The sequence below is a fragment of the Lates calcarifer genome, linkage group LG13 (assembly GCF_001640805.2).
Source record: "Lates calcarifer isolate ASB-BC8 linkage group LG13, TLL_Latcal_v3, whole genome shotgun sequence".
NCBI lineage: Eukaryota > Metazoa > Chordata > Actinopteri > Centropomidae > Lates > Lates calcarifer.
Window position 1 is genome coordinate 10,427,457 of NC_066845.1, and position 25,578 is coordinate 10,453,034.

General features: G+C 39.8%; 1 protein-coding gene across 3 annotated transcripts in view; it reads left to right on the forward strand.

The window, feature by feature from the left end:
• The window catches only part of wscd2 (WSC domain containing 2), a 36,585-nt gene extending 12,348 nt beyond the window's left edge, over positions 1-24,237 (forward strand). For 2 of the 3 annotated variants that reach the window (XM_051074984.1, XM_018669540.2), the window contains 8 exons: positions 5,866-6,798; positions 10,775-10,889; positions 13,818-14,002; positions 16,192-16,313; positions 16,409-16,583; positions 18,515-18,679; positions 18,785-18,985; positions 22,359-24,237. In XM_051074984.1, the coding sequence (XP_050930941.1) occupies positions 6,414-6,798; positions 10,775-10,889; positions 13,818-14,002; positions 16,192-16,313; positions 16,409-16,583; positions 18,515-18,679; positions 18,785-18,985; positions 22,359-22,711 (1,701 nt within the window). In that variant the 5' untranslated portion in view covers positions 5,866-6,413 and the 3' untranslated portion in view covers positions 22,712-24,237. The remainder of the gene's footprint in view (positions 1-5,865; positions 6,799-10,774; positions 10,890-13,817; positions 14,003-16,191; positions 16,314-16,408; positions 16,584-18,514; positions 18,680-18,784; positions 18,986-22,358) is intronic. The other variant, XM_018669541.2, reaches the window with a different exon arrangement.
• The last annotated feature ends 1,341 nt before the right edge of the window (positions 24,238-25,578 follow it).

Below are 25,578 nucleotides of genomic sequence, written 5' to 3' on the forward strand. Positions count from 1 at the left end.
TACATACAATAATAGAAGAATGCAGATATAGATGTAGCATTCCTGCAGTGTGTGTTATTCAAGTTCTCTGATCTATTCTCATTCACGTCCCATTCTAAAGTGATGATTGGCTCCTCAGCTGCTGAGGATATCAAAAACAATATTTTGTCTATGTAGTGGTGCTGTGCTGCAAAACCTTTGATGGATTGGGAGTTTAAAACCCCATATTTTACAATTTATACGAAAACTTCTGCTGTCAGACCATTTGTTTGTGGAAAAATATGTCTGTGTGCTTTTTTTTTTACAGCCAGCAGTCAGGCTATTTTGCCAGAACTGGCAGGATTTGTAGCTTGGGAGTTAAAATAGAGCTTCACATTACAATTGTGTTTGTTAATGTACGTACAAACTGCTGTTATGATGTATTGTGTATATTAAATTAGACAAAGTTTCAGTCAACAGTTTGGTAGCCAAGCTTGAAACATCCATATATAATAACCACACAAAAATAAAACCATAAAGGTCATCTAAAATGATGACATTTTCACTGTATCATTAACCTCTCAACAGGCCATTAATGAGAGGTTAATGAAAAGGAGTATTGGCACTGGATATCTTATTTTCCACCAATCTGCAGTGTGTCCACAATCATTACAGCAGAAATGTATGTAGTTTTATCATTATGTTCCACATTTTCAAGAGTCTCTGACAGACTACAGACAGGGGTTCTAGTAACAGATAACCTACTGATAAATAGCATACAGTGAAAGATGATGTGTGTAATGGAAAACGTTTTTAGAAACTTAATCACAGAGTATGTGAAGTGGCACTTCAAGAGTCAACACCAAGGCAGAGATGAATGTTGTCTGTAATGAATGGTTTATAGTCACTGTGTTGGTTTGGAAGAAAGTATATTAAGGAACAAAAATAATCATCAAGAGTTTTAAAGCTGCTTTCATATGGCTTCATATAATCTGTCACTGTTCAGAGATTCTTGCAAACATCTTTGCTGATGAGCTTATATTTGAGTGGCCACCAGTAATTAAGTGTATTGGGCAATAAGCCAATCACTAATGTGGGTGCACACTGAGATCAAACACGGATTTAATTAAAATGGCTGACATGAAAATGGGAAGCCAGAACTGTGGCGTATACTGTGGTAACTTTTGCCAAACACTAAGCAAAGAAAAGTGCTTTGGCAGTGTGATCGTGTTGTTATTGGAAGCAGTCATGTTCACACTCCAGTTTTCAGGGGTCATGCGCTCCATAGAGCTGCCATCTGCACTGAGCACGCCACTTGAATCTGTTCTGCAAAGCAGCAAAAGTTTGGCATCTAACTGGTTTATCTGAGCTTTCTCAGTTTTACATTCAAACTTCAGTCTTTTTCAAGACTGCAAATGTCTTCAAAAACCTTTTTCTTATTGTTGCACCTGCTACACTGACACATTTTGCATATGAGAGACTTGTATTGTCTATTAAATAATCCTCATTCAAAGATGTTCTCAACAACATGGCTGCCTTCTGGTGGTCTTGAGTTTCCTGCTGGACCTGTAATGAGGCATTGGGCAACTTTGCAAGCAGGATGGTGTGTAACAATCTGTGTAAACTAGAACGCGAGCATGGCCAGAGTTATCACCGGGGGAGGAATGTGATCTTTAGTTTGATTTGATTTGACAAACATAGCTAATGCGCACTGGCAGGCCAAACACACCAGGAGAGCGGAAAGACAGGCCCCAGGGTGAGGGGAGGGTCATGGCTGCTGTGGCTAACGCTCTTAACCCTTCTGCTGCCGAACAACCTGAAAAAAACATCCTACTTGTTACGCTATGGTACTTTCACAGGATGCAGCTAAAAGTTGACTCTGTGTGTGTGTGTGTGTGTAAAACAAACAGGGAGTCATAAAAAAGGACAGAGAGAGAAGAAACAAGCGGTTTCCTTTCCCACAAATGGCACTGGTGCACCAGATAACCTTCTCTTCCTGCCACTGTTACTGACAGTTTCTATCACAATAAGGTTTGTCTCTTCCCTGTAGAGGCCCACAGTTAATGACTGTCGACACTGTGCTTAACCTCAATGACATTTGACAATACAGTTGGTTTTGTGTATTTCTCTAACTTTTACCATACTGCAAACACAGCAAGCAAAAACCCCATTTTAAACTATGGGAGGATATCATAACAATAATTTAATTCAGCTGGTGTAATTTGCACTGGGGATTCGAAGGCCTAGCAGTTAAAATACCTCACCCACGTTCTAGTGAAAAGAATGCTCTCTGGCAATCTAAAGGCGGGGGAATGGAAATTGATCACATCTGCAAAACCAAGTAACGAAAGTTAATATTTTATCTGATTCTATCATGACAAAACATCCAGCTCCTAAATATCCAGCCTCTGGATTTAAAATCTTGTTGACATTTTTAGGAGATAAAAATGAATATCAGAAGCATGCATCAATTGTCTTTTTCCTCCTTATGTAACATTTCCTCTTTCTTTTTTGTTTAAACCTCATATCACATTATCAGTTTGTCTATTTCTTGGCAATTTCTCTCGCTGAAACCAGAACAAATAACACATAAGCATAATGTTTAACAGTCACGGTTAAGTGTTGTCTCACTCTCTGAAACTGCACGCTGGGAGAGGTGTCACAGAGTTGACCACAGCTCTGTCTTGCTCAACCTCAACCTGGTCAATGAGTCCCATGATGGATATGAAGAATATTTATGGACTGACTTGTGGAGCCATTTGCCTGCAGCGCAAGCAGAGCTGGCTGTCAGCCCACTCACCACAGATTAAGTTAGACATTTCCTCCCCTAAATCCACTCTGATTAAATATTTGCTGGCTCATTTAATATGAATGCGAATTAATGGTCAGCCAGCGTGTTCATGTCCACTCCACCCAAGTAATTGCCATGGTCTCTTGTCTGTTGCTTTTCCTCTTCTTCCTCTGTCTGACTGTTTACAAGACTCATGTCTGATTTTTATCGACACCTTTTAGGTTTAAATAATAAGTTCTCCTGGGAGAACAAACTTACAGTACGTGAATCTGTAATTAACAGCACTGCAGATTTATGCAATGCATACAATAACTGGGTGGCTGTTAGGTTGGCAATGCCGGTTTCTCGGTCCTCAGCTTGTATCCAGACTGAAATATCTTAACAACTATCCAATGAATCGCCATTAAATTTTGTACAGACATTTATAGTCAACAAACGTTAAATCACAATTAATGAGTAATCCCTTATCTTTTGCTCTACTTCCACTGTGAGGTTGACATTTGTGTTTTTAGTAAAATACCTTTAACAACTATAGGATGGATTGGCATGAAGGATCCATACAGTGCAGTTGCATCTAGAGTCCATCCACGCTCTTGTTACTGTCATTTGAACCTGGAAATTAGCCATGAGTAGAGTTCAATTTAATTATCCTAACTGGGGGAGTGTCTGAATTATTAACACCAGTAATTACCCTGTATGTGTGGCTCTGTTGCATTTGTGAGAGGCAGAATGGGCTGCGTCACATGTACTGTACCCTTATGTTCCCATCTGTTCACCTTCAGTTTTCAGAGCAGGAGTACCTAGCTGCTCTTTAGCTATAGCTACATCTATCATATGACGTGTGCACACACAGCCCTGTAACAATGCACTTGTGCGTCTTTGCTCAGGACCTCCGAGACCTAAATCTTAGCGGAGACCACTACACATATACCAGATACTGTTTCCCTCCAGTGCATTAGCAGTAAGAGGCATGTTGAAATATGCAGTTTTATTTTTCTACTTAGACCATGTAACCCTATAGGAAACCTAACCTAGATATGATTCAGTTTCTCTAAGGCAAACAAATTATTCATTTTGAAACAAAGACGTGCTTGTTTGAGAGTTACTGTATTTCATTCGTCCTGAAATATGAATCATTTCTCCATCAACAGGGTGCACAACACTGACACAGAGCTGAAAAATCGTCATGGTTACAGATAGAGTGTAGGAGTCACTCTTCAATATTGTTTATACAGCTGTTAAGCTGTAGAAACAAATATAAGGAATTATTACACTGTGTAACTGCATCTTTATGAATCCCTGCAGATTAGATGATGTTCATGGGAGTGAAGAAAGAAACACTGAAATACAGTGTCATTTCAGATACAAATGTTTAAAGGAATGGTTTGCAAAATAGGCTTATTTGCTTTCTCATTGAGAGTTAGATAAGGAGATTGATACCACTCTTGTGTCTGTCCACTAAATACAAACCTTCAGCAAGAAGCTGATTAGCTTAGCTTAGCATACAGACTGACAAGAAGTTGTCAGTTAAATAACAACCTGTAAACCCACAACCCGTGCATGGGTTAAAACCAACAAGATAACCAAGATGTATTTGAACTTTGGACAGACAGGCTAGCTGTTTCCCTCTGTTTCCAGTCAAGCTAACTGGCTGTTGGCTCTAGAGGGTAATTCATAAGGTTTTACACAATTCCAGTGGTTAGCTTTCTGCTTATTTCCTGCTTATTTCAAAACTTTGAAATAAGACTTTTTAAAATGTCTTTTATGTCCTGAGTGTGAACCCCACTGATCTGATTTATCTAGTTTTCTTTTAACTTTGATTTATTAGCAGCAACACCCTTCATTTATGCCTCAGAACATTTAGTGTTTGTCATTTTTGAACTTCATTTGATCTGGGAAAAGGGATTTGATTGTAAAATGAACAAAACACTGAATAATTAAAATGCGAACAAGGACATCAGTAATGAAAACCGTCCTGCAGGTATTTGGAAGTCACTGAGCAGGATACAGAGGCAAAAGTTTTGTAAAGTTAGACAGGACGAGGGTTGTCTTTGTGCCCGGATGCTGTGGGTTGAAGCACATCAGCAGAATGTGATCCATTTCTCCTTGAGGGTCCCAGACTCTTCCCAGACTAACCGGAGGGATAAAGTAGAGGGGGTGGAAAACCGAAGGGGAGGTCTGCGGTGCCATTGAGGTTTCAGGTGACAAGTATTCTGCAGATTTGTCCCGAGGCAGACAGAAAGCTGCAAGGGCGAGTGTCCCCTTGAATGTTCTGGAAAGTTCCCTGACCCTGAGGAGTGTTGCGTTACACCTTCCAATTGTAGCCACCTGGGCTTGTCTCAGAACAGAGACTCCTTTGACAGAGGCTGCCGACGATTTGGGAAGTTGGGATTCAGCTGCCGCTCCACCAAAAAATGCAATAATCAGTTAAAATCTTAAAACAGAACCGTTACAGTATGTATATCTAGATTTGGTGGATGAGTAAACTTAACACTTGAGCCTCTTTGCACTTTCTGTTACACATTCACACAAATGATCATCACTTCAGATCATCTTGAATAATGTTTTTAATTTCCTTCAATTCTCCACATGCATTAGTTCCCAAAGACATCAGTGAAAATGCCACAGGGTAGAACTTTGTTTCTGTTTTTCCCCTCTCGGCTTAACCTAATTTATTACAGATAATGTAGAACTCTGAGCTTGTTGAAGTGAAACATGTCTGGCTGTTTGGTGCACAGCAACAGAAATAAGTTTTCCAGATACTTAATTGCTTCTAATCCTATTATTTGCTTATCTCTCTGCACATTCATAAATGTGAGTCTTACAGAAGACAAAAAATGAGGACAGTTTCCCTTGTGGTTCACAAAGTAACAACTATAATAGAAACCAGTTATTTTGTTTGGATGGTGAGTTTTTTTTTGATTAGTTTAAGCAGGAAGTTTGAGATGTATTTCCTTTTAGGAGATGCTCTGACTTCATCCTTCTGTAACATGCTCATGTTATTTCTCTTTTTCCACATGTGATAAAGCTTACTTAGGTGTGCATTTAATCATCCTTTAATATATATATATATATGTGTGTGTGTGTGTGTGTGTGTCTGTGTGTCTCCACTGCAGATGGTGAGTCACGCCCTCTCTCTCCCAGATCGTCTCAGTGAATAGCCGGCCTCACAAAGACGAAAGGATCTCAGCTTGGCCGGCAAATAAAACCCTCTTCCTTCTGCACAGCGTGGGAGAAAGTGCAACAGCAGTGCTGGTGTGGCATCTCTGTAGGCTGATAACTGGAGTGAAAGCAGTGTTGAGCGATCATCTTTCACTTCAAGGTGCTCACCTTTCATGCTGTAGCCCCAGAGCCAGATCTCGGGGCTGGACTGTCAGCGGGAAGCATCGGCAGAGAGACTCTCACATGGACACAGAGCTGCACAGGTTTAAAGCATCTTTCATGAGACTGAAGAGGCGTACATGAGGGAAAAGTCATGCTATTGTCTGGATGACCTTCATACAGGATTAAGGATTATTATACCTTAACTGACTTTTTCTTCCTTTTTTTTTCTTGGTGCCCAGTGGGGCTGTTTTAGTGGGAGCAAGGAGAGCCAGTGCTGATTCTTGTGCTTTATGAGTTTTCATCACTGGAGGAGCGTGTCTGAGTGGCAGGGGGAGCCAGCATGGCCAAGGCTCTGCTGAAGATACAGCGCTACTTCCGCAGGAAACCTGTCCGATTCTTTTCCCTCATCCTCCTCTACCTGACCGCCGGGAGTTTCGTCTTCCTGCACTCTGGCTTTGTCGGAGACAGTGGCCCTGGAGGCCGGAGGAGCCGGGACTCTGTAGCAGCTGCAGAGATGGGCAGCCGGGTTTCAGATACTCGGGGGCTTGGCATCATGAGCAGAGTGTTTAAGGAGACACGCAGGTCTGGCCGGAGGTATGGCCCTCCGTGGATGAAGAAGACCGCACATGGGGGCCACGAGACAGAAGGCAGGGGGGGAGACTACACCAGCAACTGGAACCGCGCACTTAAAGGACGCAATGCCAAAGACATGGACGATGGGAGAGGTGGGTTAAACTGAGACTACATGCTATACAATACTTTTGCAGAGCGATTGTTTTCAGTTTCCCAAATTCAACATCCAGGCCTTGTCAGATCCTCTTATGCATCAAAATTTGAAATGAGTTAGTAAACTATTAAAAAAAACAAACAAAAAAAAAAGGCTTATACCCACAGTGGTTGAAATTTGTCCAGGTCTTCTCCCACACATAAAATCTTTTTAAAAAGTACAATAAAACAATGCAATGCAGATTTGTACAAAGGCATTAATAGAATTTACTGGCAGAAAGCATGAGTTTCAACTGAGAGAATAATCACAAGAGTGCCAACAATTGCAAAAATAATGGCAGTGTTGCAACATTAATGACAACTCAGTGTGTAATACAGAGTTCCTGTATAAATAATTATTATAACAATTATTATAGGCTATAATATCCCATTGTTTTTGTCATAGTTGCTAATTAGAATTTTCTACAAATTGGAAACCTTGTGGTACAGGCTGATTGCCGTGTACATCCACTGGCAAATACACAAGCAGCTTTTGTCCTTCCGTCACGCCACGCTATTATGAAAGTGATCCGAAGTAATCTCTCATTACGAACTGCACCGTTTTAATGACTGAGAATTTCTGGTTCTAATTGGTCACGTAGGAACTCTCCTGGGAGGAGAGTGATGATTATGATTAAGTCCCCTGTCTTTTCTCACAGTGAATCCTTCAAGGATCTCACCCTTTGTGCCTCAGCTGTGGCTTCGCTTTGTGTCGCCTAGCCCAGGTTCAGCCACAATCACAATATCTAAATTATTTCATGACCACAGGACTTACAGTTTTATCTGTCTTTTCATAAACTAATTAAGTACATGATTCCATCAGAAAAGTACATGATTAAGTACATGATTCCATCAGAAAAGGTTTACATATAAACTTCTCACTAGCATGTGACATCCTGTCAAATCACAGAATGTTTTGAAAACACCTCAAATATCCTCAGGCACTGTTTCCTTTACAAATGAAACATGATCAAATTAGAAGATAGAACCGACTCCTGGCTCACATCACTCTTCCTCCTACTTTTCTTTCCCTGTCAAACACTTCCTGCTCTGTTGGATAAAGTATAAATTATTAAGGACAAAGCCACCAGTGGATATTTCCAACATGTATTCAGGAGGACCCCCACGTTCAACCAAAGTCATCTTGCCACAGCAGGTCCACCCATCCCTCTCACCAGGAAGAAAATAGTGTTTAGCAGTGATGCAGAATGGCTCCCTACAGAGTGTTAAATATTATATATATTAAATTGTTAAATTATTACTGACACATTAAAATGCATTCAGCATAATAATAATATTAGTGGTTGAGGTGGATCTAATTTTAACTATTTTATATATTGTGTAAGCTTATCATGATTTATATAAAATTTCACTCTGAATAGTAACTACTAACAATAGTTGTCAAATGAATGAGCAAAAAGTGCAATATTTTCCTACCAAATGTAGCATATAGTAGAGATATAAAGTAGCATAAAATGGAAATACTCAAAGTACAGTCAGCACTTAGTTACTTTCCACTACTGATGTTTACATACTATAATGCAGATAACTAAAACATTCCTCTGTCAGGAGAATCTTAAGATGCCACAGATATTAAATCCACCAAAAGAAATATATAAAACTTCACGTGTCCTCCAGTGGGACAGCTGAAGAAAATGGTAGAAGCTTTTTCTCTCCCATGTGTTGCACATTTGTGCTTTGGGCCCAAGCCTCATCTCATGTTTGTACAGTTGAACAGCAGGGAGTCACTCAGCCAGCAACTGTGGAGCATGTATCCAGATCTTTGTCAGGAGTATTATCAGTAAAATGCATTCACTCATGACTAATTATTATTCCTCAAAATTTGATGATTAAGCAGCATTTAAATGCTGGAGCTGGTGGAGGTGGCTAAATTAATGTACTGTTATGAAGTTTAACAATAAGATATTGTGATGAGATGTTGTGGAGTTCTAAGTAAAACATCTTTCTCTGGCATGTGGCTGAGTAGAAGTATACAACAGCATAAAATGGAAATACTCAAATAAAGTACAAATATAAAGTACAAATAAAGTACATATACAGTGCTTGAGTTAATGTTCCTCGTTGTTATTTCACCATTCCGAAACGTTCCGCAGTGATAAACATCTGGTCCAGATAGTACTCCACCGGTTTGGGAGTTTCTGGGTATTCATCCGTAACATATTAAAATAGACACTGAGCAGCCATAAATAACTCCATGATTTTACTATATCTCCACTGTGATTATGTGGGTCGCTGGTTTCTCTCCAGAGCGTAGCGCAGGCAGGTGGAGAAATATGAAACATGCACTAAGTGTGAGTGACTGCTGCTCCGCTATGACAGAATGTGGTGGCTCGTTGCCCTGATTTTAACTCAATCTGCTCTGAAGCAGACTTTAACCTCTGTGAGAGGATTGGAAGAGAACTGAACCTACAGAGGAAATAAATAAGTGCTTCTATTAGAAAAACACTGCAGCACATCAGAGTGTAGAAATTTAAAGAACAATGTTTTTCTAACTACTACACTGTTGAGCTGTGTTTTTCCAATTCGAGACCAGGAAAACAAACATGTTTACAATGTACATTCAAGCTTTGGGTTATCTGATCAAATGAGGGTGTCTCTGTCTGTCTCAGTCCTCCTTCTCCTCTACCATCCTCTTTTCTGAAACACTAACCTCACAGGACTGCAGTTAAACGTGATGATAGCGTAATTAACAGCTTCAAAGTATTTGTTAGCTCTCATACATCCAGCACCACTCATTACTCTGCAGTCTTAACCATCTTCTTAAGAGACTCCCCCACCCCCCTTCTTACCCTCCTCTCACTGCAAATGCACTCATTCTCTCTGGCACTGAATTTCATTTGGGGGGAATATTGCAGCATAAGATGCAGACTGCAGCACATAAACAGATTTGCACCGTGTAGTGCAAAAGCACAGGAGCATACTGTACTGAAGGGAAAACAGAAGTAGACTGGAGAAAAAGTATACCTGAAACACTGTTGACATTAGTATGATCTACCAGCTATAGTGAAGTTATTGTGGAAGATGGTATGTTGAAAACCAGACCAGCTAATAACTATATGGATACATCAGTTGCCGCATGTAATGCTAAGTAGAAATGTACTATTCAAAATGGAGCCGCAGCTTCATTTAGATCAGCATTTCCCTTCATCATAAAGCAGATTATGTTTCAGCTCAACAATAGTTAGGAGGAAGATTATAGCCGAGTCCCGCAGCACACCACATGCAGCTGAAATGCAGGCCGTTAGACCATAACAATTAAAGTAATGCAGGGGACTAGGACTCAACCCCCCCCCATTTAGCTATTAACAGAGGCTCAGAGGGGTAATGGCACAGCACAGATGGTGAGAGGTTTGTTTGTTAAAGGTACAGTAGAGCCCAGTTGGGCCCCGGTTAAACTAGGGGAACTGTGTTTTAATGAGAGGCAACAAGCGAAGTGAAGTGTTGCTGGATCCCTCTGCAGCGGTTCGCCGAGGCCCAACCCCCACATACACTTCTGAAAAATGCAGAGAAATGACTGCTACTACAGTTACAGGCCACTAGAAGGGGGTGTGTGACTTTATAAATAAATAAAGATCCTGCCCCAGTTTGGACTCGTCATGCGTTACTACACAGAGTGTCCGTGTGAAGAGGATACTGTTAGATAGAGTCACACTGGACACTTTTATAATCAGAGAGAGCTGCTTCAAAAAATATTTTGACTATTATATAGTGGCATAAGCACATTATAATGCTAGAACCCTATACATATACTATACACACACACACACACACACACACACATATATATATATATGTATATGTAGGGAGAGAGAAAGAGAGCAAGAGAGAGAGAGGTGTGTGTGTGTGTGTATTTTATGTATGTATTTTTGTATTTTGTATGTTTACAGGACTAACATATTTTTTTCTCTATTTCAGCAAAGTACATTGGCTGCTACATTGATGACACACAGAAAAGAGCGCTGAGAGGAGTTTCCTTTTTTGACTACAAAAAAATGACTGTATTCCGTTGCCAGGACAACTGTGCAGAAAGGTATGACAGCAGCAAACAACAAAAACACTCCTCCATTAGATACCCCTCTTTTTTTCCCATCTTTTTCTGCTCACTGAGTAGGACAGATGAACTGATATGGAAATTTTTTAAAACTTGATGGTGATTACAAGGAACTTCCTCATTTGCGGTGTTTTATAGATGCAGAATTGACCGATACAGTGTTGCCACAGGTATTAACATCTGCATATCTTGATGTGCAATAAAAATAAGAGAAAGAAAAAAGCACTTGCAGTTGAAGAAATACATGCACACTACCATGACAACTGGGCTGAATCAACTGCTGATGAAGATAATGTGATATGATAGAAAGCTCCAAACCAGCCTCTAAGTGATCAATTATTGGTTTTATCATAGTATTATCACAGTTGAAAACACTGCACCAAAGAGTAACTGTCCAACTAAAATACAGTTTAAAATCAAAACTATGTGGGAACTCCTGTCAACATACTTTTAGGGTAATTTCGGTCTGGGTTTTTTTTTCTTAGCCTGGAGCAGGCCCCTTAGATCCACTGGAGGGAAATGCTACAGGGTACAATGATATTTTAGACAATAGAGTGCTTCCAACTTTATGTCAACAGTTCAGGGAAAGCCCTTTTCCTGTTTCAACATGACAATGCCCCCATGGTGAAGAAGTCGTTTCTTGAGCTTGTTGTGTAGGAACTGGACTTGGCCTGCAGAGCCAATGCCTAAACACTATTCAACCATGGTCAGATTAACCTGTTACAGAGCCACAGGGCAAAGACGAGCTGCTGGGCCCCTATTAACCTCCAATTCCTCTCACTCTCTGTGCATGGTGAATGGTTTTTCTATGCTAGAGTTCTACCTGGTTGCAGATTTTCTGTGTTGCAATTTGATAAAACACATTAATTTGTAAATATGCAAGGCACAAAACTGAAATAAAGGAGATTTTAAAGCTGGGTTATGACACTATCCTACAATCTCCTCAAGACAGGGCCTCGAGATGCTATAATAAAACAGAGCCCACTTCAAGGCCCACAATATGTCAGCTAATATTGGATTTTAGTGATGCAGACGAACAAGTAATTATTCTGTTAAGCCAGCATAAACCACACTTGGTACACCTGGAGACTTTTCTGGATCCAGCCTGGCAGCTAACACCTTTAGGATGTTTTTTTTTCTTAGTTTTTGTTCGGAGTATAAACCGCGAGCTACGTCTTATAACTAGAGCTGTCAATTGATTAAACATTTTAACTTAACGAATCACAATAAAAAGCTGTGATTAATCACGATAAATCGCAAGTTTACAATATTATGAATTATTATTAATTATGAATTACGACAGTAGTTCCCCTGGAAGGTGTTTTGTGTGATGACTCACCTGATGCGATCTGGATAACACCCTGAAGTCCTTGGTCTTCAAAAATGTTGATAGGTCTGTTTCGATCCATTTAGCCATAGCATCAGTTAGCTTAGTTGTTTTCGTTTTGTTGCTAGCGTCTTTGCTAACATCGGTAAAGATGTGCTGTGTACTCCAGACTCGCTGTGCGTCGGTGGGAGGACAGTTCATCGTTGTATCGTGTTCACAAATCTTTGGTTTTATCTAAACTTCTGTCTTAATGCTTAAGACGCTTATCTTAAAACCGTTAATTTCCGTTTAGCACACAGGTGGACGTCTTCACACTCACCGCGGTAGCTGTGCTTGCTTCAGCTTTCACCCCGAGAGGAAAACACTCGCGCTGGAATTATGGGAGGAAGTTGTGTTCAAAGTCGGTGATATGGTTAATTTGCGTTAAAAATAAATAAATAAATAAATGAATATTTGGGAGTGTTAATGTGTTGATGTTGACAGCCCTGCTTACTAACATCACTAACACACTTGTGGCTGAATGAGACAAAACACCGGCAGCCATGTTTCAAAAGTCTTTCCCCAGAGGAGTGGAGGTTGTTTGATCAGCATCTTTGTACCCATGTTTTGGGATGACATGCTCATGCACATAAGGATTTAATGTTCTGCATACATTTGTTTTTATAGTAGACCATCATATAGTTTCTGTAACTACATTGTTTGTCAGTTCCTGGTGTTTGTGTGAGGTTAAAACATGAAAAACAGTTATGTATGCTCTACTTTGCAAAGCACTGTCTATCTCTGCTTTGTCTCGTGTTTCCTCACATCCTGTCTCCCCCTCCTCTCTACGACCTCACCATCTTCCTCTCACCTCTTTTTTATCTCCCTGAGGAATACCAGGGATGGCTCTCTCGAATGCATAGAAATACACCCATCACTGATTCATAGAGCGAATTTGGTGGGTGGGGTGGGTGGGGTGTTATATAGGAGCAGAGAGATGTTGCTCGTTTTCATCTCCTTCCTCCTATTACTTCTCTCCTCTCGCAGGCTGCCAGTCTCCTCTGGCAGAGCAGCAGGTTAATAAAAACAGACAAACAAATGAGGGGCAACAGCACATAGCGGCGCACAGAGGTTTGGGTTTGATTGACAGCCTGGGGGATATGTCCCATGTGAGGGGTGTGTTAGATGTCTAATTGCATCCGAAAGGCGTTTTGGGAGTGAAATCCTCCATGAAGCAATAAAAAAAGGAGAGAAGAGGCCTTGTGTGATGGATTCAGTTTCTAAGTATACTACACTCATTTATAATTGGCTTTGCTTTAGAGCCTTGCAGCATGTGTAACTTCTCTCATCTTCAATCACCAAAGAGAGGGATGTTATTTCAGAGTAATGTTTGTGTTTTCATCTTTGCCTCAACATCCTCTGTGCATCATTTGTATGTTTTTTTATTGATTACAGCTGATCCAGTTTCTCAGAACGATAAACTGTATTGGCATGTGAAGGATTAAGACACATAACGAGGGCTCAGAAAAATCAGTTGAACCCTCCCTGTTTTCCTCCACTAACAACGCTAATCCCCATTTTTCTCTCCCTCTTTCCTCCAGAGGTTACATGTACGCAGGCCTGGAGTTCGGAGCTGAGTGCTACTGCGGTCACAAGATCCAGGCGCCCAACGCTTCAGAGAGCGAATGCAACATGGAGTGCAAAGGAGAGAAGAGCAACCTATGCGGAGGAGCCAACAGACTGTCCATCTATAGGCTGGAGCTGAGCCAGGAGTCAGCACGCCGCTGTGAGTTTGACACTCAGCAACAAAAGAGAGAGAGAGAAAAAAGAAAAACTCTCCCCTCCCTCTGGCCCCATAAGAACCATGTGCTGCTCCACGCACATTTGATATTTGAATTATTTGTTCAAACTTCAATTAAAAAAATGTGAAATTTATGTCCATGTACTGAGGAAGAGCGAAGATTTCTGGCTAACTGGCACAAAGATGCACTTCTGAATCAGAAACGTAACAAGCCTGGTTGTTTTGAGGGAAAATATTTGTTTTATTTTGGGTTAATGCCACAGTTGGGAGCAGGCCGCTCTGTTGTGTTTACCTCTTTCCCCGGAGAGCTGTGCTACCTACATAACTCAGCCAGCCGTGGTCTGCATCCTAAACACTCACTGCCTGCCAGCAGGAAAAACTGAAGTGAAGTGAAGGAGGGGAGGGCTGATGATCAGAAGTGACAAAGATCTGTGTGTGTTGAGGTAGTTTGTTAAAAATTGTTGAAAGATACTGTGATTTCCTGTGGTACTTTTTCTGTCAAGATTCAAGAAAGTCCCCTTCACAAAGTGATCTAACTTGTAACACCTTTTTCTTCTTCCCTTTTTTCTTCCTTTTTCTCATTTTCTCGTCTGCCCACTACTTCTTAGAAATAATGTGTATATATGAGAGGATCGAGAATTAGTCCGCACATATCTAAAGAACATTTAAGCAACTCTGCAAATGGTCAAATGGTCGCACTGATCGTAGTTCAGTTCAGCGCTGTTTGTTTATTATTATTTTCATTTCTGCTTTTAATCTTGTTTGCCATCCATCAAACTGCTGAGTCTGCTCTTCATGTTTTCGTCTTAACCTCTAACCCTGATCCCCGTCATGTGAGCCCTTCTCAGAACATCAAAGAGGAAATGCAGGAAATATGTTGAAGTGGCTGTTTTTTACACTTAGACACCAAAACACTCAAATGATTGTTTTTAGTATAAGTCAACTGCTGTGTATCGCTGTTGCTATACAGCCCTCCTGAAGATCGTCGCCTCCTCTAGATTTGACTCAGTGGTGTGTTTGCATCAGTGACCTATTGTCTGCTTCTCAAGACCTAGTTTGTGATATATGTTTGGATGCTGCATATGTGCAAGTCAGTAGAGCTCAAAAACAAACATTTCAGTTTGACTCGAAAAGCTCTTCCACGTGAGAGGGCAACAGAAAGAAGACTGACTGAATATATACTGCAGGGAACTAAAGAAAACATGGACATGACATTAAAAATGCAACTTTTGTTTAGACAAAAGGTCAAAAATACATAAAACATGGGGGCCGCACACATCGCTAGAGCTAATTTGCAAGGAGTGAAACCTTGTTTTAATGCCCCACAGCACTGATAGTTAATACAAACGCTCTTGGTGAGGTGCTGGTACTGTCAGTGCGAACTTAAATAGGAAGGAAATACCACAGACGCACAGCTCCATTTGCATATTTCATTCAGCTGCGTTTGAGCCTGCAAGCTGTCTTTATCATGGCATCTGTCACAGTAAAAAGCTCTAAGTGTTTGGTTTCTCTCCTCTGTTATTAATACCAGTGTGTTGACAGCGAGGCAGCCTCATATGTATATGGGCACAGCTGACATGCTGACAGCCTGAAATAAATGTGAAATAGATGTTTAGTTTAGAGATTTAAAACAGAAGTTCTCAACCTTTAAAGTTGTGATGCAGTGTGAGAGACACGTCCAACCACGAATAAAAACCACTTTCTTTTTTCAGTCAGTTTTGTTTGAGTAATTATTTTAAGAAGCCTGGAGGCTGAAAGCTAATTATTGTCCTGTAGTTGTGTAATTATGTTAATACAACTAATAGGAAATCAAAAGCAGTTAAAATAACAAAATCAGAGCATAAAGCAGCAACAAATGAGACAATTCCCAGTGAAATAGAGGAGCAGCTCTCCTCTGCTGTTGTGATTTATGGTCTAACCGTCAGAGTGGAGAGAGGACCCGAGGTTAAAGGTCATCATCACGCTGCAGGGCTGCGAGTGCTGCTATTGGTTCAGTCCGCTGGCGGGTTAGGGCCGCAGTAGACTGGAGGAGAGTCCCTGTGGGATCTCTTCATCTGGGGTCAGTGGATAGAGGCCAAGCTAATGGAAGTTTTGCTCAGTAACTATAAGACTGGAATAAATTGTGTTTTTTTTCTGTTGGTGAATAACACTTTGGTTTGTTCTGTCTGTTTCAGATGGCAGCGCCATTTTCAAGGGGTGTTTCCACCGGCCGGACAATGTCACACTGGCACTCCCTGTCAGCATGGTCATCCAAAACATGTCTGTAGACAAGTGCGTGGACATGTGCACAGAGAAGGTGAGGGAACTCTGGATGTGTGTGTCTGTGTGTGTTCATGCACGTTGGTAGACGTAGGTGTATCTTCAGTGTTTAATGGCAGCTGTGGGTTTCAGGAGAAATCACTGGCCGTCCTGGCTGGAGATCGATGTCACTGCGGCTTCCCGACACCTCTCTTCTCCCTTCACGAGCTGGAGAACGAGGACATGTGTCTCCACCGGTGCCACGGGGAAGAGTTTGAGAGCTGCGGGAACGAGGAGTACTTTGTGGTGTACCAGACGCAGGTTCAAGGTAAAGTTTGCCCCACCACAGACATTTGAAGTATCGAAACTCAAGCGTGAGCCACTTCCCGTCTGCAGGGAATACATACAGATAAGGATGAAATTATTACCCCCCCTGATGCTAATAGTCAGTGGTGTATCCTTTTTGCTGGATAACAGCCTGCAGTCGTTTGTTGTAGTTTTCAGTAGTAGTTTCCTGAGGAATCCCAGCCCATTCTTCTTTGGCAAATCTCTCAAGCTCCTCCAGATTTGATGGCCCTCTGGCATGGACCTTTGTCTTCAGTTCATCCCACAGGTTTTCAATGGGATTCAAGTCAAGGTTTTGTGCAAGCCAGTCAATAACATTCACTTTGGTCTTCTGGAGGTAGCTCTTCACCAGGAGTGATGTATGTTTTGGGTCGTTGTCGTGTTGGACGACCCAGACCCCATTTTGCTGCTGTCTGCTTAAGGGTTTCTTTCAAAATCTTCACATATCCTTCTTTCTTCATGATTCCTTTCACCTTGATGAGATTTCCAGTTCCAGACGCACTGAAGCATCCCCACGGTCTAATACGCCCACTACCGTGTTTCACTGTGGGGACAGTGTTCTTTGGGTTATATCCCTTTCCCTTAATTCTTTTTTAATTCTAATTCTTTTTCTCAAGTCTGAACTGATTTCTTTTGTTTTTGGCATGGTGCTTTCTCAAACCCTTACTGAAATTTTTATACTGTGTGTAAATTGGGAGGTAACCCACATTTTAACTTGATTTTAGCTTTGAGCATTACAAAGCTTGTAAAATCAAGTTAAAGCATTAAAGTAATATTGACCCTGGTAATTTTTGTTTTTTCTTAAATAGTTCTGTTATTGTGTGCACATAGAAATAATTTATGCTTTCTAAAGAAAGCTAGTATGTTTAGAAATGCTATGTTGAAAATTCTTCGCTCTGTTAAAAAGCACTTTAAATTTCATAGGGTAATTTGTCCTCAACTGTACGTGTACACAATCACGTATTAACAAGTACGTGGCTCTACCCCATGTTTCCCTTTTTCTTTTTTTCATACTTTTATGTGCATGTGACTTTTATATATCAATGATTCAATGTGAATACAGAACACATACAGAGCTGGTATCAGTGTATATCAGCAGCATTAACTGAAAACAAACTGCAGTGCTATAAATCCTGTATATAATATTTTATGTTTTAGAGGCTAAATTTTGATTTACAACTTTCTCATCATATATTTTCTATAAAGTCGGGGGGCAATATGAATGAAATCCTATATCATTATATATATATATATATATATATATATATATATATATATATATATATATATATATATATATATATATATATATTTCATTTGAGCAGCATTTCCTCAGTGCACCAGACACTTGATCAGCAAAACCACAGTCAGAGCCCAGTAAACAAAAAAGGAAGCAAAAAAAACAAAACACAAAAACAAGCTGCAGTGGGAGATTTGGAAACATGCACTACTGTTCATCCACCCTTTTATAACCAAATGTCTTAACCAACACATGAACGTCAGTATGTGGGCATTATTATGCAATTTTTAGGGAACAGGAATAAGTCACTCTAACCCACACACAAGAAGAAATAACACCATAACATGTCCATATGTCTGGGTTTGACCTTTTCTCATTCTCCTATCATGTTTAAATGTCTTTGCCTCCAACTTCCATTGTTTCAACATTGCTGTTCTTTCTTTTCTTTAACCCCTGTTGTTACAAAACTATGTCAATAAGCAGGAAGTGACTAACTTTCAGTATCTATTTGAAGCTTGATTGTGTTGAGCAACTTGTCCAATATTTTGCAGAGTCACCCTACATCTGGAAGCACTACCACATATCAGGCCCATGTTTATCACTACAGAATTTTCTGTAATTTTATACATATAGCAAACCAATAATATAGCCTGTTGGTCTTTGTGTTTTGTCAGATAACCGCTGCATGGACCGACACTTCCTCCCCACTCGTGCTAAGCAGCTGGTGGCCCTCGCCAGTTTCCCTGGAGCTGGCAACACCTGGGCCCGCCACCTCATAGAGCTCGCCACCGGCTTCTACACCGGCAGCTACTACTTCGATGGCTCACTTTACAATAAAGGTAAAGCCTCAGTACATTTATCCGACATGATTCACAAACACATTAATTCACGAATACACCTCTGTGGGTTAAACATACTCACTGTGGGATGCCATTGTTTCACAGGATTTAAAGGGGAGCGGGACCACTGGCGGAGCGGGAGGACGATCTGCATTAAGACACATGAGAGTGGCAAGAAGGAGATCGAAGCCTTTGACTCCAGCATCCTCATGATCCGAAACCCCTACAAAGCTCTCATGGCGGAATTTAACAGAAAATATGGTGGTCACATTGGGTTTGCCTCTCAGGCCCACTGGAGAGGGAAAGGTGAGCAAAGACCTCGATCAGACTAAACCACCGCTGAGGACATGTTTTATTTTAAACTAACTGATGAGATTTTGATGTGCAAACATGCACAGACATATTCAGAGCTTTCATGCAACAAACATATCCTTTTTTTTCATTTAAAAGGTGAAATGTAAGAATCTGTGAGGATACAGCCAAAATCCATCCAGTCGAAGGACAAATGAATCACAACTAAAAGTTCAATGAGTCTTGTTTCTCAGCGCTGTGTTAATCTCAGTCATCACCCACCAGTTAGCATCCTTTACACTGAAATTTCACAGATGGACCCTTGAACACAACCTATACATTTCAAAAGAAAGAAATAAAACTTCAGTTCCAGTTAAAAACAGTTAAATGGAAAACTAAATTTTCCATTAAATTCATTGTAAATCTTTACTCAGGAAAGCAGAAGGGGAAAATGGTTGTTTAATGACATGGTCAAAGAACTGGGAAATTATTTTTAGTGACGTAGAAATGCTTATGTGGTCTTGACCCTAGAAACCAGTGTGGCTGAGCAGAGTGTTTTAATATGGCGACTTGAAATATAAGACAAAACCATTTCAGGCACACATCTAAGTGTCTGTTTTGAGAAAAGAGAAATGAAACAGCAAACCACAGCCTCAGTGACTGTGAGATCATGACTATGTGTCACCAGCTGAAAGCCAATGTGTTACTCAGACCCTCTGAGGAAATGTATGTGTACATATGTGTATAAAAATATATACATTGTCCATAGATTTAACACTTAAGCAGTAGTTTGGCATTTATTATGAAATACATCTGTTTGCTCCCTGTGGGAGAGTTTGATGAGAAGATCGATGTCACTCTCATGTTTGAATATTAAATACGGTGCTATCACTAACAGCCGGTTAGCTTAACCATAATCCAGCACAGCACCCGGCGAACTGTTGGAAAGTAGTTGGAATGTTATGTTCATTGTGTTCATTAATCCAATAATGCCAATTAATATCACATTTGGTTTTTGTAGTTAATTTTAAAATCTTTACAGCAAAGAGCACAAAGACAGTATGGTTTTTGTTTACTGCCTTATCTTTGAATGATTGGTTTTAGCATCTTTCTAGAAGAATATCCTAATGATTATCCGCTGATTCTTGCCTCCCGTCCTCCTCTCAGGCTGCAGGTACAAACAAACCTTCACCAACTGGGTGGCTTAATTGCTGTAAGAGCGGGAAAAGCTTCATATTTAGAAGACATGAGACGTGAGAGTGGCCACTATACTCATCTAACAAAATAAAAATAATAAAATGAGAACGAGAATGAGTGCAATTCTGGAAATGTCAAATTTTTTCTTTTAGAAAGCAGTTAACGTGCAGAGTGTACTCAAGTAACTTCCTTTTAAGACTTTTCTCAAGCTCAAGAAGTGAAAACAAATCATTCTAAAGTTTCTAAAATAACTGGTCACTTCATTTACATTCTAGTTGACGTTGATATATTATATGAAGACTGTACTTTATGCAGTGACATTACACTTTGAATCATTTTAATCCATTTTGTTGTGATTTGGACACTTTGTCTTACATACAATGTGTCACTCTCTTATGTGGAACCATTTATTGATTTGTCAGCACAGTTTGGTCAAGTTAAATTCCACTTGCGTCTACTTGCTGATTAAGAGCAGTTCTGAAAAACGTCATTGTTCATACTTTTAGGTCCGGTAAATCTTTATTTATAAGGTTAAAGACACCCCCCTATACCCCTTGCTAAGATACCTTTATTTTTCTTTTCTCACTACATCCATCTACCCAAGTGTGTCTCGGTAACCATGGCAACTGGTCTTGTCTCGTCCTCGTATCGTCTCTCTGACTTTCTGTGAGGTTTAATCGAATTTCCAGAGGCTGGAGAGTTGCCGACCCAGCAGTTGTCTCCCTTTGTGGAAACATCAGCACATTTGGCCTGCCATTTGCAATGAGCGTTCATTCCTCGTGTCGGTGCGAGGGGGAAAATAACATGATGACATCAGTAAAGAGAAAGGCTTTTTGACAGCTGCCACTTCGAATACAGGGAGAGGCTCAGGTCCACATGTACTATTTGACGCACTCACCTCTGCAGAGGGACACTGAGGGGCTCAGATGATGTTACTGACACTGATGCCTTCCAGTGTGCCCCCATAAAGTCAACTCAGGGGGCAAGTGTAACTTATTTTGAAGGGCATGTCATATCACAGAGCACAGCAAGCTATTTTACACTGTGTTCTGGTGGATTAAGTCAAAGGCTTACATAAACTTTTCTTTCTCAAGTCAAATCCTGCTAATAAAAACAGAGTGAGTATCTTAACTAAACTGATATTCAGTCAAACATCAGCAGAACAGGATGTTCAAGTTACAGTTTATTTTAGTTGCTTCTTATTTTGTTTCTCTAGAAAGCCTGATAAGTAGGAGAACTGTGTGAACCCAGTGTGGTAAGAGTTGCAGTTCTCAGTATTTCTATGCAGCTGCTTGTGCTTTTAGATGCAGTATATAATATTCTTGTCCACTCTGATACTAAAGTTGCCTCTCTCATTGGTTTCTGAGACAGCACTGCAAACTCAGCAGGCTTTAAACTTTAACGACAACTCCCTCCGAACAGTAAAGATGCGCGCTAATGCAGCACAGTTTCTGCCAGCCGCTGCTTTTATGGGCCAGTCAGTAGATTATCAATGAGTAAAAAGTTGCAAGCAAAGGGTTTTCCCTGCAGAACCTCTGCAATTTGATAGACAACCAAGAATGTCTCTTTAACTGTCCAAACTTTTCAGAATGGACGTAGCCCACCACGACTTGCACCAGACCTCTTGGGCTAAATGACATCAGTGTTTCTATCACGACTCTCACTTCTCCTTTATTCTGTCACCACGTTAATTGTTTTTAACTTCTTTAAATATGTCACTTCTTCATTTTTGCATTTTGTTAATGCTTTATTTCAAGGGCCTGTATTTATCAATCTGCTAAAAGCAAAATTTTAGACTTAAATAAAACCTAATTCTGAAAGTCTCTTCAGTTTAAAAATAAAAGTAGTTGTTAATTTCACACACTTATTGACAGATAATATTAAAGGTTTCACACATATAAAAGCCTAACAATCGGGTAGATGCAGTTAATAATGTGATTACTTTTGAGCTGCTCTTAATGTTACTCCTGTTACTCCTGTATTAGGTAAATGATTTAAATGTGCTGTATTTATAATTTTGCTGGCTCTTGAGAACATTTTCATGTAATTTTTAAAAGTTGAACAGAGGCCCTTCAGATTTCCTCAGTAAGACAAACTGAGTGGTTGTTTAAAATATCATGGCCTTTGCTGAGAGGTTTGGCACCTGTAAGTCCTTGTTAAATTATTTTCTTTGCTGTCATTTGTCCCTCAGAGTGGCCCGAGTTTGTGAAGAACTATGCCCCTTGGTGGGCGTCCCACACGTTGGACTGGTTGAATTACGGGAAGAACGTCCATGTGGTCCACTTTGAGGACCTGAAGAGGGACCTGTTTTCGCAGCTCAAGGGGATGGTCCAGTTCCTGGGCTTGAAGGTTTCGGAGGACCGCCTTCTCTGCGTCGAGGGCCAGAAGGATGGAAATTTCAAACGATCAGGCCTGCGAAAACTCGAGTACGACCCGTACACAAGTGAAATGCGAGCAAACATCAACGAACTGATCAGAACAGTAGACACCACCTTGAAGAAAAGGAACATGTCTGGGGTTCCAGAGGAATATATGCCAAGATGATACATGTGATTCCCTTGCCCCCCCCCCCCCTTTTCCTTGACTGTTCTGTCAACAGGTTCTGCACCATGTTTTGTAGGATTACATGACTTAAGTAGTTTTTTCAATTATTATTTCTGTGAAGTCATATAGGTGTAGTGAGAAAAAAAGCAGTGTCTTTTTGATTTTTTATTCATCTTTTTTCATTTTCTGTCTGAACTCCAGCAGCTTCATGCATTCATAGAAAAGACAGCTTCAGCAGGGGAGGGTTGTTTTTTCTCTTTGGCTTAACGAAAAGAACGAAAAGCACTTCTTATCCTGCTCTATGCACATGTGCTGTGTAGGCATGTGCACATGCCTTAACACAAAGAAGGTACAATAGCTGTGACTACAGAGATCTGACTGTGCTGGGTGATTTGTTGCCAGTGAAAAACATTTGACCCAAGAGAAATAATACAGCACTGCAAAGTCTGTTGTATGAGCTTATTTTGCGTAAAAGAAAAAACTGTTATGAGAAATCAAAACATTAAATTTTCCGCTGCTATCACAGTTACAGAATAATACTATTTTATACATGAACTTCACTGAAAACTTTAAAACTTTTAGCCCTTTGTTAGAGGGAAAAATGCAATATACAGGCTTTAACTACCTGATGATGATACTGTGTGTTTTTGTAAGTTAATCAACTTACTGTTTGTAAGAGAAATCATGTTTTTGATGATGAAGAGGTAAAGAACTTAATTCTCAGCTCCTCGTATTCAAGACGACGAATAATCCCTCTTGAAGGCACTGATTCAAGGAGAGAAGAGGATTTTTTTCTCTGCAGCATTTATTTATCTCTGGTGTGCGATGCACATGCTGACTAATTTGGTCATGAAGACGTTTTCTTAACACTGGACTTGATGCAGAAATCCAAAAAGCACTTTGCTGTGCAACACTTGCCCCAAAGATCACTGAGGGATTAGGCATTACAATCATGTAATAGATTGGAGGTTACCTTTAGCAGTAGTGATCATTATAAGTTTATTTTTTAGTTTATCATACTGAATGTGAAAACTGTTTTTTATTGCTTTGTTGTGAGAAGAGCAGTTAAAGCTGGTTATAATTTTACTCTTGATAATTTAAAAAAATCTACACAAAAGTGTGAAAAATTCTGCTCAGATTTTATAAGCAGCACGTCTTATAACGGTACTCAATGTGCTATGCCATATGCTTAAAAATAAACAAATAAACAAATACATGAATATACACACACACACATATATTTATATATATATAAACACTGGTGACTGAGACAGAAAACATTAACTGACTTCCATTTTCAGTAATTATATAAATATATTTTTATAGTGCTGACACATCAAAAATATTTCTAATGCAACAAGCAAATGGGAGAAATTGTTTCTATTTTTAACACATGCTTTAAACTTTATTGGCTCTCGCTTTCATTGACAAGCAGGCACTTTCTGAACATAAGTGTCACATTTGAATGTATTTTCTATGGAATGAATGTAACGTGATAAGGCCCAATAAATGAGTACATTAAATAAGTCGCTGTGATGGCCCACTCTTTCTGCAAAATGCCCTCAGAGGAAGTGTTGGAATTGAAATGACTCACATAAAGGTGATGCATATTTTTAAGATCAAAGAAAATCTGGATCTCCACATGCTCCTCCGTTAAACGTGTTAAACCATAGAATGAATAAAAACAGCATTTAATATTCAGATTTTCTAATTAATGCTGTAACATATGTAAATATGCTACATCAAAATCAAAATTACTGCTACTGCTACTTGTGGTCGAGTGTACATGGCACCTTGTGTCACACAAGGTGTTGCAGCCAAGAAATGAACACGACCACAACTCCACAGCCACACTGTGGGAAGAAATACTGCGTGTGTCATGAGAAACTGAATTTGTATTGTTTATCTTTAATAATTTCATTTAAAAAAAACTTAGTTTAACTTCTTGAAATTGAATTTATTAGTTTGGAACTGAATTCCAATAAACTTGAAACTGAATTTAATATTATGCAATTGAATTTATATTCTCTGTATTTGATTTATATTCTATATTATATTATATTCTTGAAATAATGCAGAAGTATACTCTCGGTATACTCGCTCAAGGATAGAAGAGGACTTTATCTCTGTAGTATACTCTCAGTGTACTTCGACATTAGTTCTCACAATTCAAACTCAGTTCTTGTAATTCAAACTCAATTCATGGAAACATACATGAGGTCGATTTGTACTGTTGATCATTTCGAGTGAGCCCTTTCAGGTTGATGCATGGCCAAGTTGTTACTGTAAAAACGCTGAACAACGCAGCTTTAAAGGTCCAAAGTTTCACCGTGACTCATTGCTACTGTTTAATGTAACCTTTGGAGTCTGGGCTTTCTCTGTGCCCTCCATTGTTTCGTCATCAAGAAAAAATCACCAGACGCTCTCGTTCTTCTTATGATTCCTCTTATGCGATTACTGAGCAGGAAGTAAATTACTTTCAAGGGTTCATATCAGATACACATTCACCGTATCTGTATACTACTGCAGTTGTAAATACTCTGTATTTACTCTGTATTTACAACTGCAGGGGAAGACTAATTTTGACCCTAGAGATGCTGCACCATTTTACTTTTTCAAAAGATGATATGAAGACCTCATATTTCAGCTTTAGCCTTTATTGTTTCAAAATTGTGTGTAAAATTGAACATGAAAACATGTGTAAAGACGTCACTCTGCTCTACTGACTTCTGCTGTGCAGTGACGGAGGTGCATACAAAACATGTGCATGCGGTATAATACTGCAAGTGAAATAATTGATGCTGCCCCTTCTGACTGCAAATAACTACAGATAAAATATTCTAATTCTTCTGTCCGACTTAACTCTT